The sequence below is a fragment of the Sinohyriopsis cumingii genome, chromosome 13, assembly GCF_028554795.1.
Source record: "Sinohyriopsis cumingii isolate HCF-2022 chromosome 13, ASM2855479v2, whole genome shotgun sequence".
NCBI lineage: Eukaryota > Metazoa > Mollusca > Bivalvia > Unionida > Unionidae > Sinohyriopsis > Sinohyriopsis cumingii.
This window is the reverse complement of record NC_142973.1, coordinates 63,265,437-63,282,510: the sequence shown is the minus strand read 5'-3', so window position 1 is coordinate 63,282,510 and position 17,074 is coordinate 63,265,437. Positions and strand designations below refer to the sequence as shown.

Below are 17,074 nucleotides of genomic sequence, written 5' to 3'. Positions count from 1 at the left end.
TTGCCAGTTTAAAGGCAAGAGATACGGAATTCAGGCAACAATACTTTACTGAAAATCTAAGTTGTATAACAAACACAATGTCATGTGAACCGAACTGGAGAAACACAGCTCAACTCAACCAGACAGCGAGAAATGTGTTACATATTGTGTAACCAACCATCTTTCGTGCAAATTTCGATGAAACGATTGGGATTCGAGAGATTTTAGTCCAGATTCTTCCGATCCAGATATTTCATTACTGGTAGACTTTGTGCTTCATTCTCTTTTCAAAATTACACGACCCTCTCTTTCTGATAAGCGGCCCAAACTTTGTTCGTCTATCTAAAACGTTCACTGTGATTTTATTCAAACAGGTAAGTCAATCTCCCAAAGAAATAATAATGATCACATTTTATCGATGGGGTCCCTGGTTCGATTCCGGGTTCTCTTCGTGTAAGGGTATGAGATTGCACTTTCAAAGTCGGTATTTTTTTTTCCATGTTTATTGGGGGAGGGGGGTGTTGGCCCTGCGGGGTGGGATTAATGTTATATCTTCAAAAATATTTTAGCTAGGCACGTGCGTTATTGTATGTACCTTTCCGCACATCCAAGGTAGAAATGAACTGTTAAACAAGCAAGCAGGAGTTAAAATTACTAATTTTTTTAGTATAAAGTACTTATTGCAGCTATGGAGGACAAATACAAATTCGGTCTCCTCTGACCACATTTACATCTGAGAGAGAGAGAGGGGGGACTGTGCAGACGATGTTCAGTTCTATCTCTACTCCTGTCTATATTGCATTGGAACAATTTAAACATACGCCGTTGTAAAAGAGTATTTGGTGAAGACATAGTCAGAGGCACACTTGTTAGCGTGTCGGACTTGCGACCAGAAGGATACGGTTCAAAACTTGCTCTAAACAAGCTGGGTCGGCTGCGTGTCTGTCAAGGCACTTTACTCCAATCGCCTTTCCGCGATATAATCTTTTCGGTATTGACATGCACTAATATATTAATGCACCTTTTGTAAATTACAAAATTTTACGGGAATATTTAAGTGCATGAACGAAAGTGTCAGTGGAAACAGGTTCATATAGAAAAGAGTCCTTATACAACATAGGACCAATTTGTAGCAATCACGGAACATTTTATTCGTGAGTGGAGAAATATCACTGGATGAAACTGTGAAAGATTTCATGCTTGGAGAAAAACTGAATGGTTTCGGAGTCGCAGTCTTTTCGTTAACTAATCTTTTTCTCATAAGAATAAAAAGAAAGAAATATATCGTGTTAAAGGAGTTTTTACTTTTTCATGTTTGCAACAAAATAATTTGGGCTCACTCAGGAACGGCCCATGGGTTTTTGTTGCCCTAGGCGAACTATGACCTCACCAATTCACGCCCAGCTAATTAAAAACTGGGAGATATATCAATTATCAGTATATAGAACGTTACTATGTTGTACACATAGGTAAATTTTATGTATCGATCTGTATTTTGGTCCATTTAATATAATGAAAAATAGAACAATTTGTCAAATATTTTAACTAAAAATGCTCAATTTTAATAGTTTCATATTTGAATATTGCTATTGATTGGAGGAGAACAGTTTGTGGACCGGATATTAAAATATGGCAGTGGAAATTTTAACATCCATTTTCGTTATTTAGAAGCGGATATAGACAAAACAAGCGGTATTTGACGACATCTATTTTCCATCTATGGAAGTTCCAAATTTAACAAAGTTGTAATTCTTAAAAATTCAAGTCTTTATATTGAAAACGGGTGAATAGATTTTGTAAAACTGGCGATGTAAAATCTGTTATACTAACATTTAAAACTTACAATGTGAAATACTGTTTTCTGATATTTGACACCTGGTTTGTTTAGCTACCTTTTTTCTTACCTTAATGCAATTTTTATTTACTAACATTTAATAAGTTTACTAACACAATCACTTCCTTTTTTTGAAACTGCACTAATACACATCTTGTTTGTGTTACTTGTAGCATAAAGAGGCATACACAGAATGCCTGCCGGAATAAAAACATTGGACCGGAGAGCAGCACCGGCTCCAAGAACCGGTAATCGTCAAGGGGGCAAAGGATCGCAACAACCTAAAAGTGTCCAGTCTTCTAGGGAATTAGGTACATATTTTTTGTGGGTAGTATTACTGGCCATATTTCACCTTCCTGCCTGGTTAAGAAGTACATTCACATTTGCGAATCAATTATTTCAAAGGAATAAAAAAATTTCGTGATACCAGAAGGGTGAATCCAAGTCGCAAAGAATTTTGAAATTAGTTTATCCTTATGATCAAACAAATAAAGAAGCCTAAAAAAAGCCTAAAATAGTTAGGCGCAATTTTACCTAGAAAACCAAAATGCCACAACTAAATCTCAGTCCATTCTATAAGAATGAAATGTTTGCCTCATGATTACTTTGTTCACCTTGTGTCCGGTGTCATCATTAGGATGTGGTTATGTATTGTTTTACAGTTACACAGCGCTGGGACATACAATGTAAGAATACATGTATTAAAGCAAAATGTGTACCAGTTGTAACGAGCAAAAAACAACAATTCTAATACGGCAACAAATAAAACGCTTTTAACATTGGTTGAAAGTAAAAGCCCTGATACTTTGACGCCATTGTGTTGTCATGACTTTCTCTCTGCGTTAATGCAGCTGTGAATATTTGACTACGTGGATTAGATTTTGGTCATAATAGAGCTGTTCTTGACAGATTCAAGGAGGTTATCAATCATTCTGAGAGTCGCGTCGCCGATAAATGTTCTCAAATCCTCAAAGAAGAAGTCTCATGTTCCAACAGTTACATCTATAGCATGTATTTGTTTACTATTACACATTAATAATTCTTCAAATCCGATGGATACCTCAAAAACATTAATTAATACATTAATTAGCAAGTAGATTATGTGTACATACATACATACATACATACATACATACATACATACATAAGAATTTGAAATATTGATGAACAATGTTGTTTTCTACTTCAGTATCGATGTTCGAATTTTTAGATTTCAGATCTGAATTTACTATTTCAGCTATGAAAATAATTTTTATATCTCTCGACATGTTAACTTGTGTTAAATATATTAGGCTTATTTTCTTCAGTATCGACGTTCGATTTTTTAAATTTCGGATCTGAATTTACTGTTTCAGCTATGAAAACAACTTTTATGTCTCTTGACATGTTAACTTGTATTAAATATATTAGGCTTTTTTCGATGCAGGCTTACTCTCGAAATCAAAACATCGTAGGGATTGGACGGCTTATTTTCAAAGTAGGTACGAGTTGAGTTCGAATCCTGCTCGGAACAAATTATGAATTCTAGCCTGTTTCATTATAATGGTGACATTCTATTTAGATTGCTTTTTTGTAATCATGTAACCAAACATATAAGGCGGGATCCAAGGATAGGCGCTTTCTTAACTGTTTTGGTATTTTTTTGTGTCATTCATAAACATAATTTCATGTGTATACATATATATATATCCAGTACGTTGTCCGTGTAGTTGTGGTAAATTCCGTTTGACTGATGAGTGAATCATCTTCCACACACTGTTTACCTTCGTCTTGTCTCATCCTTTCTTGCGGATGAGCTCATGGCCGTTGGAGTTCGGGAGTTGGTGCATCCGAGTTAGGCGATAGGTGCTGTTACTCGCAGTACGGACTCTAACATCGCTTAGAATGAATTACAAGAAGTAGAGGAAATACAATTCGTACTCAGAAAATCAAATGGAATAAATAATAATGTTGAAATTAGCATCGATTTTATTGAATCGTCTAACTGTTATGAGAGGTCGTTTCTGTGTTGACACAAAATTCCACAATGCTCTTCTTCGGACGTGAAGCCTCGCCACATTGCCTCCTTTATTTCTATATATTAACAATTTAAATCCATGCCAGATTCAATATCCAAGTTATCGTGGATCGACGTATTAGCTATTCCAGTGCTATTGTTAGATGGCAAGACGATTGCTTACCTGATAGCCTACATTTATTTAGTGTTGTTGTTGTTGTTGTGAGGTTTAACGCCATTTTTCAGCACACGATAGGCTATACATGGTGGCCAGTATTAATGGTGGAGGAAGAACCTGGGAAAACCCCCGAAAGAACCACCGACCCACGAGAAGCTACTGGTAAGCTTTCTCACATGCCCACGTTGGCTGAATCCGAGACTCGAACCCACGTAGACAGAGGTGATATGGCAGTGATCCGTAACGGAGAGCGCTTTAGACCACTTGGCCACTCGGGGCCCCCCATTTATTTAGTGAATTGTACGTCCAAATGTTATCATCGTTGTCAGACTCACTAAGTTTTGCATTACTGATATCAAGTATGATGTAACAGAATGGTTTCAATCATTCTATCAGATAAAAATAATCCTCAGAAAAAAGAGTGGGAGACTAAGGACACCACACTATGTCTATTAACAAAGATCTTTTAATCACAATACTCAGTAATTTGTTTATCCTCGTGGAAGTTGTTTGTATACCGCTGTTCCTTTCAGTGTACTGACACATCTTAGCTTGAACCGCTCGATGTTGTAACATTGATGTTAAAAGCAATGTTTGTACTTGAATAAACATATTTCTAAATAATATTTGCTCAAACCATTTGTTAACACACTGCAGATTAGTGTCGGTTCATACAAGTAAATATATAGTACGTTTATAATTTTGGGCATAACATTCAGTATTTGGTGATTAAACCTACTAGTGCCCCTCCTGAAGTTTTCTTTTTCCAACCATGTAGGGACTATGGCTGATACGAGGAAATTTTCAAGAACAACACTACCACGTGGCTATTCTGAACCTGTGAAGGAAACCAGGAAGAAAGTCAGTTCGAAGGTTTTGGAGGCAAAACCTGGTTACCCTCAATCAGATCAGCCTAACATGACTTTGGACATATACGACGATGAAGGGTCTGCTCTGCCGTCTGGACGGAGATTTCAGGAAGACAGACGGAAAGGCGATCGAAAAATGGCAGGTGCTCTGGTTAAGACTAGAAGCGGCTTGGTCCGACCACTGTCCGGCTATGTCCGAACGCAGAAAAAAACAAGTTCTTTGTTAGGTGGAAATCCTGGATTCAACGAATTTGAATCGAAACCAACTCGATTACGCACTACGCCAACAATTCCCAAGAGGTCGAAAACTTCAGAATTTAGCGTCTCTCAAATCGGACCAAATTCAGGCAGAAAACAATATCTGCCACCTCTTCGATTGACTTCATCAAAAACGTCGATTAGTGCTGAAAACAAGCCCAGATCGAGTCAACAGACCCAAAAAGTAACCGTGGCCAAGATGCGGGCATCTGAACCAACAATAGAGGTGCCTGATGTCTCCAGAATCATTCAAGAGACTACCGTGAACGTCATCAAAGAGCTGGAGGAGAGAGGAATGCTGAACATTGTTAAGACGCCTAATGGTGACCATCTTCCTCCACTATCGACAACCAAACGTGCGATTCGCCTCCCTGGTCTGAGATCTAGTGTTCCCCCCAAAGCAACAATTGCCATTGTAGAATCTCTCCACATGCCAAACTCCGTCGCAAGAAAAAGAAAATCGGTAAACCCCATTGGATACACGATTCCTATTGTTTTGGATGGAGGGGGAATTACAATGCCACAAACTACCATAGAAGTTCAGCATGCAGAAGGACAAGAAAATGAAAATAATGACGACATAGAAGCAGAACTAGAGGCTCTGAATGAGGACCATGGCGACAACGAAAGTGACGATGAAACGAACGACAATGGCGAGATAGATAATGTATCTTCACCGTCAAATGAAGAAGACCAGTTTGAAGATTCATACAGCGAACAATCAGATGATGATCACGTTCCAAGAGCAAGGGGTTTCGATTCTGCTTCAACCGCAACCATAACACCAGATCTGGCCATGTTTGACAATCACGATGAAGGTATGCAGAGCAGCGTGTTCGTATTCCACATGCTCATTATAATATCATGTACAGTACACTGCATACAGGTGATAAATAATTATATAATTATTATACAAAAGTGGATGTCAAAGGATGATCTTAAAGATGATATTAATATCCCATATCACTGCAATGATGATTGGTTTTCTCTTAGTATATCTTATAATTAACTAGGTTACATAACAGTGCTCTTATCTTACCGTGACTGTGACCTAGAGAAACGATAACCTCGAATTCTAAAACAGAAAATTCATTTTTATGCCTTTCAATTGGAAGATCCATCCTTTATAAAAATGTACCGAACTGACATATAATGAAACCAAACTTAGGCTTGAATTTCCTTCTCTTACTCCTTCAAACGCTCCGGTGGCCTAGTGGTTAGAGCGTCCGCCTCGGATGCTTTAGGTCGTAGGTTCGATGCCCGGCCGAGTCATACCAGAGACTTACAAAAAATGGTACTAATTGCTGCCTCTCTTGGCGCTCAGCATTAAGAGGTTAGTGTTAGGACTGGTCCGCCTGGTGTCAGGATAATGTGATTGGGTGGGACATCATGCTACATGTCTGCGGCATGATGCCCCAGTGCTAGACATCCCTATAAACTGCCCCATAGCAGACATCGTAGCGATATGACTGAAAAATTGTTAAAGCTACGTTACAAATCAAAATCACATTACATCTCTTATTCTTTTATGTATTTCGTGTTCGAGGAAAGGTAACGGAAGCGTCGTCAGAAAGGCATGGGTTTGTTTTCTAAAGACTGAAAGTAGGTGATATATTTCATACTTTAGGTTCAATTAACTTTTCTTATTTGCTAAATTACGACAACTAAAATGTAAAGAAATAAAGAAGCGTTTTGTGGCTCAAATCTTCTTGTTCCGTGAACTCCTTATTTGATACTACTTACTTGGTACTATAATAGCATTTCCATGTAAGACATGTCATTCTTTTGTTTTAGAGACAAAACCATCTCTCGTGTCTCATTTCGAATAAACTTTATCTCAACATAAGAAGTGTCAGTGTCATCCATCATTACCAAAGCAAGACCATATTCAGGACTTTCGTCCACTCTCGCAGTTTACATATGAATAAACGTCGCTGGTATTCTATGACAAGCTTTTAACATATGGTCTGCGCTGAGTAATTCGTTTGTTCGTTTTGTTTTGTCTTGATTTTCGCAACTACAAGCCATTGAATAAATTCAAACCGACAATAACTGACTATCACAGCCGTTTGGTATTTTGAGACATTTAAATCGACTTTTATATCGCTTTAACATAGTATTCGCTGCCTCGTGTCATGAAGTATAAAATTTTAAAAAATTCTACATTAGGAGAGATAATTTAATTACTGGATGTTGTCTACGTTGTAATCTTAGATAACGTTTTGTGTTGTATTTCTGAAAACGACACTAAATTATAGTTCTTCACAACTTAACAGGAGAGCAATTGTTTAAGCTTTTCGTTCTTGCATTTGTATATAAGTCTATTCTCCGTTTTCTCTTAACGTGTAAATGATAGTTCATTTCAAGAAAAGAAAACTGTCAATGACTGGTTACACCAGACAACAACAAAAAATAGACAACGATCAATGACTGGTTACACTAGACTAAAAACAGACAATCTAGCCTTTTTCGTAAGTTAATAAACGGTGTCATCTACGAGGCAAAAGTAAGCAGTATTAATTAAAAGAAAAGGTACACATTTTTAATTGCCTTGGTAAAAATCATAATGTTATATCCAGTTTATTAATATTTGACTATAGGTTTTAGAGTTAATGAGCTAGCCATTTACATTACAGCAAATCGACGTACATGTACTGAAGCAAAAGAATGATAGAGACCTGTGACATCACAATAAATTTTGTTTTACTAGGTAATTCATTTAATTTCAGAATTATCTGAATGCCCTGAAGACTTACTGCAAAACTGACTTAAACTGTTTCGATGAATACCAGTGTCACCAAAATTGCATTTAAAGTAATGTGTACTAGGCGTGATGCACATATATCATAAACGTGTGCTACATAAAATAAATATCCAAGGCTTTTTCAGATCTAAGCAAGTACCATAATGACTGGCGATTGAACAAAGGAATGCTGGAGTGCCTGGATTATCTGTGTCAAAAAGAGCTCATGGCAGACGTCCACTTTGTCTTCCCGGAGAAGAAGAAAGTTCGAATACCAGCGCATAGCTTCGTATTGTGTGCCAGGAGTCCGGAATTCGAAAACATGCTGAAGTCCACGGACAAAGAAAATAATCCCAAAGAAAAGAGTCCCAAGGACAAGAGTTTCCAGCAGTCAAGTCAGAGAGGCAACTCTCAACCGACACAGAAGGAAATAGTGATCGAAGACATGTCGTCTGCAGCATTCAGAATACTTCTTCGGTAAGTTTAAACTTGACTGTAAATTATATTACACTTAATCCACCCGCGTCTTTAACTTTTTCTTTCTTGTTTTGTTTATTAATATTGTAGAAACCAGTCTTCCAAGCAGTCTCTTTTCGGGAGCATTATATTATTTTCGAATATCTTTTGGTAGTAAAGAATTTCGAGTTGTTTTCCATCAAACGTCTTGACGAAAGCAGCGTGTTTTATATAACAAACTGACAACCCGCAGCACAAAATTAATTTAAAATTCGTCCTTCGCTTCCTAAGAGATAAAAGGGTGTCAAGCTAATGCATTACGTCTACGCTTTTCGGGTCCATTAACAATTCAAATCCAAATATTTGTAATATATTTTGTGACACAACCTTTCACCGTTTTATTTGTCATGGATTCCTCTGTGCCATCACATAATGCTGAAGCTCAGACACCATACTTCTCAATAGGAACATGTCTTGAATTTTCTAATAAATTCCATGGATTTAGTGATATAGCTTAAGAAGCGGGGAAATCGCTGAAAAAATGCCAGAGAACTCAGCCACACGCTAAAGTACGCTAGGGAAAACTAGAACACTGTCAAAAACTGAGCAAGATTGATCAAACGAATGTTCTTTAGAAAGTTAAAGCTTGATAAATGAAACTACGAAGTGTTTCAGCAAGGAATAAGTCATATCAGTCTAGTCGTCCGCAATGAACGCTATAATCATGTGCGATGTGCATGCATATCATGCCATTTGGTAACAAATATATGGTGGCCATTACATTGTTTTTCACTCATTAATGCAAAGCCCCTGATGTGTTCCGATTGACAGGCTTTAATAATGTATGCATTGTACACCTAAATCAGTTATCTTTTACGTATTCAGATTTATAAAAAATGTCCGGCTCCTTTCGCTCTTATTGGATAGGAGTTACATTTTCTAAAGTAAAGAGGAAGGAATGTGGCATTTAGAATTTGTATTTCAAACTAAGTCATACATTTAATTTAGTTAATATCAGTTCGATCTTAACATGAAGGTTTTTAAAATCTCACAAATCTTTTCTAAAGGGAATGGGTTTCGTGCATTTTAATAAGTCTTTCACGCGTCACCACGGGTAAATGTTGCTAAATTAAATTACAGACAATCGAAATCATATTCACTGGTGTTTAATTTAGAGCCTGCCAATTAATCTAGTGTGATTAACTAGTTTACTTCTCATTGTTCTCCATTGTTCTTTCTCCTTTCGGTATAGTTTCTGTCCAAGAACTCTGCAGAAATGACTAAAGAAAATTCCATAATATTCATCAGGACTAAAACATATGTATTTCCTAAAAGTAGCCTTGGATATTGACCGCTCCTTTTAAGTCCGATGGCTGAGTCTTACTAGTCATGTAATCGCTACATTACTAGTCATCTAACTGCAACATTACTGGTCATCTAATTGCTACATTATCACCTAATTATTACATTTCTAGTAATCTAATTACTACATTACTAGTCATCTAATTACTACATTCAGCGGTTGTATATCTTTGTAAAGATTATTTGTTCTGTTTTACAGCTATGTGTATACCGACACAGTGAACCTGGATAATGCACATGTGTCGGAGGTCTTGGAGGGAGCAAAGAAGTATTATCTCCCGGGTTTGGCAAGCATGTGCGCAGATGTTCTCGAAGGAGAAGTGTCTTTGGAAAACGTCTGCATTGTCTTCAACAGAGCTGTGATGTTCCAGATGGAGTCGTTGAAGGCTAAATGCATGGATTTTATCAACAAAAACGCCGCAGCAGTCTTCCAGATGAAGAATTTCCTGGACATCAGCAAAGAGGCCCTAGGCGTTATACTCGATTCGAAGGAATTGAATGTCGTAGAGGAACTTGAAACATTTAGGAATGCGATGAAATGGGCGAAGAATAAGTGCGAACAAGAGAAATTGAACAAGACGGCAGAAAACATGAGGAATGTATTGGGTGATTTGGCCAAAAAGTGTACAGACCTCCTTGCAAATGCTCTGACTACAGGCAACGTGTGCGCTGTCTACAATGAAGCGAAACACTATGAGATGAACAGGCTGTCGGAGAAATGTATGGAATATATCAATGATAATGCAATTGACTTCTTTGAATCGAGTGACTTCCTGGGTTTAAATGTTGATTCACTTGCTTCCATATTTGCTTCTGACGAACTTGTTGTGCGAAGCGAATTAGATGTGTTTCGTGCAGGATTGCGATGGGCAAACCACCAGTGTAACATTAAGAATTGGAAAGCCACTCCACAGAAGCTTAGATCTGTTTTAGGGAAAGCTTTTTTTGAGATACGTTTTCCTGTAACACCTTTGCATGAATTCAGTAACCATGTAGTAGAAAGTGGAATTCTCCTTCCCAAGGAACAAGAAGAAATCTACAAATTTATGTACACTAATGAAAAAGAAAAAGCAAGTGTAAAGGATCAAAATGAGGAGAAGAGTAAAAACAGTAACAAAAAGAACAACAAAAAGACTAATGGAAAAGACAAAACAAGAACAGCTGGGAAAGCAGACAAAAATAAAACTAGCTCTAAGGATAATAAGCAGATGGACAATAAAAGTAAAGTAAAAAACAAGACAGGTAAGGAGCAAACCAAAAAAGAGGAAGAAACTCCTTTAGTTGAAGGTTTCAAGATAAAAGAAAGGATTGGGTCTGACATTGAGGTTGACATTCTGTCTGGAGAGGACTCCTTTCCCAACCTAAGTCCGTATTTCTTCCCTGATGCAAATAGCGAATATAAAAGTGAAGTCATTGTAACAACAGACAAAAAGATTGCTCTGCACAAGCTCGTTCTCCTTACGGAAGGAACTTGGTTCGTAGAAGTACTGCTGAACGACGATATTTTGTACCATTTTCAAAGAATTTCGGCCCCAGAAATACAGATGGACGTGCAGGGCAAATTGGCTGCAGATTTCAAGAACGTTCTTTGCGTAAGAGTCAAAATACTGCGTCAAAAGTCAGAACTACCCAAACTTGACTCACTTCCTGAGATTGTTTATAGCACTTACGTTAAGGGGTGCAACATCAAAATTGAGGGAGAGATGCTCTTCATTCAGTCACTACACTTCAAAAGACTGTGAACACTGCGCCATTGTGATATATATATATATATATATATATATATATATATATATATATATATATATATATATATATATATATATATATATATAAGTCCTCGCTTGGTGTTTAAAGGGGAAATGGGACCAGACATTTGAAAAAAGATATCAGTTACTCCTATTTATATTTAATTTTTTATTTCTGCAGGAAGCAGGCTGTCATATTTATTGGTATCAGTAAAATTTTTGATAAAATGTGTACGATACTGTGAACGACTATGTTTAGGAATTATCTCTCACATCACTTGTACAGAATTTTACATTTCAAATTGTTAGAGAATTTTTTTTTATTAATGAATCAGGAGGATATTGCTCCCAGAACTTTTCCATTTTAAAAGAAAGGATGTTAGCAGAAAGCGGTGGATCTCACGTGGAATGCAGTTAGCCAGCCATTCCTTTGATATCAACCGTAACCGTCAGAGTCGATATATATATAGTGGGATTTATTTGACTGAGTCATGAAGGGGACAAATTCAGGCCGTATCGGTCAGTAATCATGAATATTTCGTGTTATATTTATCATAGAAAGACGAAGACAGACTATATTTTATGACAACAATAAATGAGTCCAGAGCTCCACCTACCTACCACTAGTAGTCAGTCAAGCATTGTCTATCCAACATTTAAACGGGCCCGTGTCCACTCTCAAGTTGAGTTGTTTGATTTATTGAGTAGGAATGTACGGTGTACCAGTGATGTAAAAACTACCGGTACTGTTGCAACAATATCCAAATATCATTGAACCAGTTTTCATTTAAATTTAACTAAATTCTGCCGGATACCTCGTTACATTAAACGTTGTCGTCGTAATGATATTAATATACGGTTGCAACAGTATACACCTATTATTTCAACAATATTCAAATACCGCTGTGACGGTATTTGTTAATTAAACGGTATATGTTTCGATGCAACGGTATATTTATAAACGAAACGCTAATATTATCGTTGCAACCATATAATAAACAGTTGCAACGACAAAAATTGCGTCACCGCTGTTTGAATATTATTGCAGCATTAGGTTAATATAGTTGCACATATAAATGGATACCGTTGTACAAATGTTAAGCACCGTTGTACAAATACAAATAACGTTGCAACGACGCGGGTGTTACAGAAGATTATGCGTCAAAAAATTTTAGTCTTTTAGTGATGAAAGGATACCGTTACAACGATGCTAGTATATTTAACCCTTTAGGTATGTATACACCATAAGTATGTACCTGTGCTAAGCTTGCCTGACTATTAAGCTGTTAACCGATTGTCTGTCACCTTGGGAAGTTTCACTCTATAACATGTACAAATTCGAACGGTTATAACTTCACATTCTTTCAAACATTTTTCCGGATTTTGTTTTACTGTGAACAAGAATTCACTATCTAATAAAATATTGTCTTCGTATTCCAATTAGTAAGCGTTGTTATCTATGATTGGTGATTCGTCAATTGGCAGTGATCCGTAATACTTATGTGCCAAAATGGACATGTTATATTGCATTTCTGATTCCTCCAGTGCCTCCGTTGATGGTCCAGTAGTAGTGTGAAATGCCTCACTGTGAAAAAGTGGGGCAGCACGTTTCCTTCCCTAAAAACTCCCGGAATTTTCTTGCCAAATAGAGAAATTACGATCGGTAGAAAATACTATTTATTAAGCGAAGCAAAATTCACGAAGGAATTCTGCGCTTTAATAAGGCATCTCCCAAACAAGTGTGAACCAAAAGTAAGAAGTTAAGGCGTAAAGTACGTCGTTCTCAATAACCAAAACTTTCAAGGCAAACCACTGATATGGTTAACGCAGACAAATTAGCTACACACCTTGCCAACAAGAACAGTAACTCTAACCATTCAGATGCGCTTCAAAACTATATGGCGAAAGTAGAGTAAAAAATATCCGTAAGTGGCCACAGATACAAGGGACCAATGAAGCCTAATCGCGCAGATTTCACTTTAAATATGCTAACGTTGAATATATATTGGCTTATTGAATTGTCCAATATATAATCAAACATATGAGTTTGTCCTAAGTCCAGACGTGCTGCACAATGCAGTACCCGATTATTTAACTAAGTTCCAGATATTCGACCAATCATGATTCATACGTTCCACCTGCCCTTACCAGTGACCCACCTGTTTAGGACTTTGACTTTTAAGAGTCAGAAGGAATTTTATAATAAACTAGTGATTGAAAGAGATAAGACTGACATCAATACTTTTTTAATCATAAAATTGCTTCTGTATAGACCTTTCTCAGAAAGTCGAATTTGGGGTTTTCCACTCCAATATTTAACGCATGCGCAATCAACTTAGGGCGACTTTTAAGTGACTGTCATTGACATAGTGTATGTTCGTGAAGAAAGTTTCAAAGAAATTTGTAAAGGTTTGACATCTGTACTCACATCACATAAATAGTGTGTTTGTCCTACCCTGTCCGCGGTTCTGGATAGGACTTACAAAGTTGGATAATCCATTTCTGAAAGGAAAGTGGTGGGTGGACGATTTTCCTATGTGACCAGAATTACAATTTGTACAAATCTACGTGTATTTAGATGACTCGTCAAGACTATATATTTGCGAAAACATGAGGAATTACAAATGTCTTTGTTGCATATAATTAATTTCATAGTGGAAAGATGCATACAGGTGAACACGGCATTATCAATGCCAGCGAAATCAGATCCCAAGCCAATCCAAGAAGCCACACGAGTTACACACAGCTGATAGTACTGTATCAAATGGCCATTGCAAATGTATCACAGGATGAGTTAACTCATCATTATAATCTATATTTGTTCAAGGAGTTAGCAAACTAAGGAGAGAGAGAGAGAGAGAGAGAGAGAGAGAGAGAGAGAGAGAGAGTAAATTCCTTAGCCAGTCCAATGTATCATAAGCAGTTTTGGGATTCACATTCATTCCCATTTAATTTATTAACTAAATGGCAAATCTTTGAGGAATCTGCCTTTGGAGTTCATTGTTTGCTGCTAATTAAACAATTTAGCTTGTTTATTTTCGGATTATTCCTTACCATGCAGTCATAAGGGGTGGGGGTTAAGATGAGAGTCACGATGCAGAAAAATAAAATGATAGATACTCATTTATTGTTAAAAATACTTCATGAATACGTATAGTTCAGCTCTTGTACTTGTGGGCTGGCATATTACTGTATACTACTATCTGCAGTGATCTATAATGACAAATGTTCTATTCATGTAAGAAGTGTAGGTCATTCGAGTCGCCCTACGTCAAATGCGCATGACCGTACCGGATGCGGCTATGGGATAGGTTTGGCCAGCTAAAAATAGTATCTGAAAATGATCTATATGAATCTTTGAAATAATAGTCACCCTAGCTTTCGACTGCAGCAGCGATACTGCTGTTTTTATCACGCTTACTGGCGGAAAAAAAACGATAATCACATGACACAAGGGAGGCAACTGAAAGAAACCACCAGTTTCATCGCATTTCATTCCACCATCAGGTACTTTACATGAAATCAACGATCATTCTGAATAACACTTTTGATGACCTTTGTTTAAATGCAATGCTAGGACCTGACGATTTTTCATATGACTCGTTTATTCACTTTTTCATGAGTCGCGCGATTCTAAAAGTTGACATAATGTGATATACCTGTAACGTATGAGTCGACACAGGAAACGGAAATGGCATCGATTATTTTTCTTCTTCAGAATACTTAGATAAATGATCGAAGATAAAACTATGCTGATACAATTTTCCTTAAATAAGGCATGCATAAGAAGTACAAATCACAGCAACTTTATAGCCCCCACCCCCATCCCCATTAGAGCCTTATATCATTAATTATTTCCATCCTATTTAATCAATTTAAACTTATATTAATTTTACATCTGCACTAATTATCAATCACTCACCTATACTTACTACTTGTTTTGTTTTGTTTTGTTTTGTTTGAAGTTCTTGTTAATATTCTTTCTCTTCTTGTAATTATTATTGGAATTACAGAAGTAATGAATTATCCGAGATATAATCTGTTTACACTGCTTCACATTAGGAATATTGATGACACTATTGCCTCCTTCTGTAACACAATGCCATATAGATTGCCATTTTATTTTTCGAATTCAAACCATTTAGGAGCGACATAAAAAAATTGAAACTATGCTTCCATTAGACATAGTCATGTAAACTTTAGTAAATTCAACGCTTTCTCTTGTGTTGATTCTTTGTCTTGTTTGTCTCCGTTTTGTACTTGTCTTTGACAGAGATTGAACGAAATTTGAAGGCGTTTAGGCTAGTTTTGCATTGTTCTTCGTCAGTCTATGTCTCTCTCTCTTTCACACACACACACACACACACACACACACACATATATATATATATATATATATATATATATATATATATATATATATATATATATATATATATATATATATATATATATATATATATATATATATATATATATATATATATATATATATATATATATATATATATGACATACTTGGATACAGCGCTTCGTCTGTTATAATGTTCCAGTTTAATTCTCTGGTTAATTTCCTGACTAATGTGTATTCCAAAGGCTTTGCTATAAAGTTTCTTTACTATTGGCTACGTCATTTAACTTGTGTGGTCAGCCTGGGGAAATAAGTTTCAGCTATGACGTTTTTATCACCTGACGTGCCGAACTAGACAAATAATGGTGTACGTTTAAACAAAAAAGGCATCGGAAAACAAAAGAGACATAATCACACGTCATACATAATTAGTAAATAACAAAAGAAAAACAAAGGCACAACTTAACAAAGACACGAGATTCAGACCTTGTTAATAATCGGTACTTTAGAATCTCGGGTTGTTGGTTGAATGTAATTAAAGCATAGAAAAGAAAGGATTTGTTTTGTACTTTATTAACTGTATAATTTAGAAATACTCTTTCACTATCATTAGTAGTGAATGGGGTGAGATTAGCGACAATGGGATTTAGCATTAAAAACACCCCCTGGGTAAGATTAGCGACAATGGAAATTTAACATTAACCACCCTGGGTAAGATTAGTGACAATGGAAATTTAACATGGGCAAAAAACCCTGGGTAAGATTAGCGACAATGGAATTTAACATTGGAGAAAGAAAAAAAAGGAAATATCCATTTTAGCGACAAAGGCATTCGAACAATGGAAAAAAAATATCGATTCTAGGGACAAAGGCAATTGAACATGGGGAATAGAGTTTGGGTCTGTCTAGGGACAAGGGGAATTGAACATGGGAATAGAGTTTGGGTTTGTCTAGGGACAAAGGGGAATTGAACATGTTAGAAAAAAAAAACTACTTTAGGGACAAGGGGAATTGAACATGGGAATAGGGTCTGTATAGCGTCAAAGGAATTTAAACAGGGTGGGACTGTATAGCGTCAAGGGAAATTGAAAATGTTTTTTTTTTAAAAAAATAATTTTTTTTAAAAAAAGGGGTAGGCAATTGAAAGTCATTCTCTTTTCGAGAAATGTGGGTGGCCCTGAAAAGGGCCTTTGGGTTTATGTTAATATTAATATTAACATAGACGGCATCTGTCACATCTTCTTCTTCTTAAACTCCTTCTAACTGCAGGTCCATGCACAAGTACCCTCTTGAGGCATCC

At 36.6% G+C, this 17,074-nt stretch overlaps 1 protein-coding gene across 1 annotated transcript; it reads left to right on the top strand.

Moving 5' to 3' along the window:
- Nucleotides 1-2: 2 nt before the first annotated feature.
- On the top strand, nt 3-11,437 carry LOC149785711 (uncharacterized). Its single transcript, XM_089931234.1, has 4 exons — nt 3-241; nt 1,987-2,124; nt 8,004-8,334; nt 9,875-11,437. The coding sequence occupies exons 2-4, from the start codon at nt 2,007-2,009 to the stop codon at nt 11,415-11,417; spliced, it is 1,992 nt and encodes a 663-aa protein (XP_089787360.1). The 5' UTR covers nt 3-241; nt 1,987-2,006; the 3' UTR covers nt 11,418-11,437.
- The last annotated feature ends 5,637 nt before the right edge of the window (nt 11,438-17,074 follow it).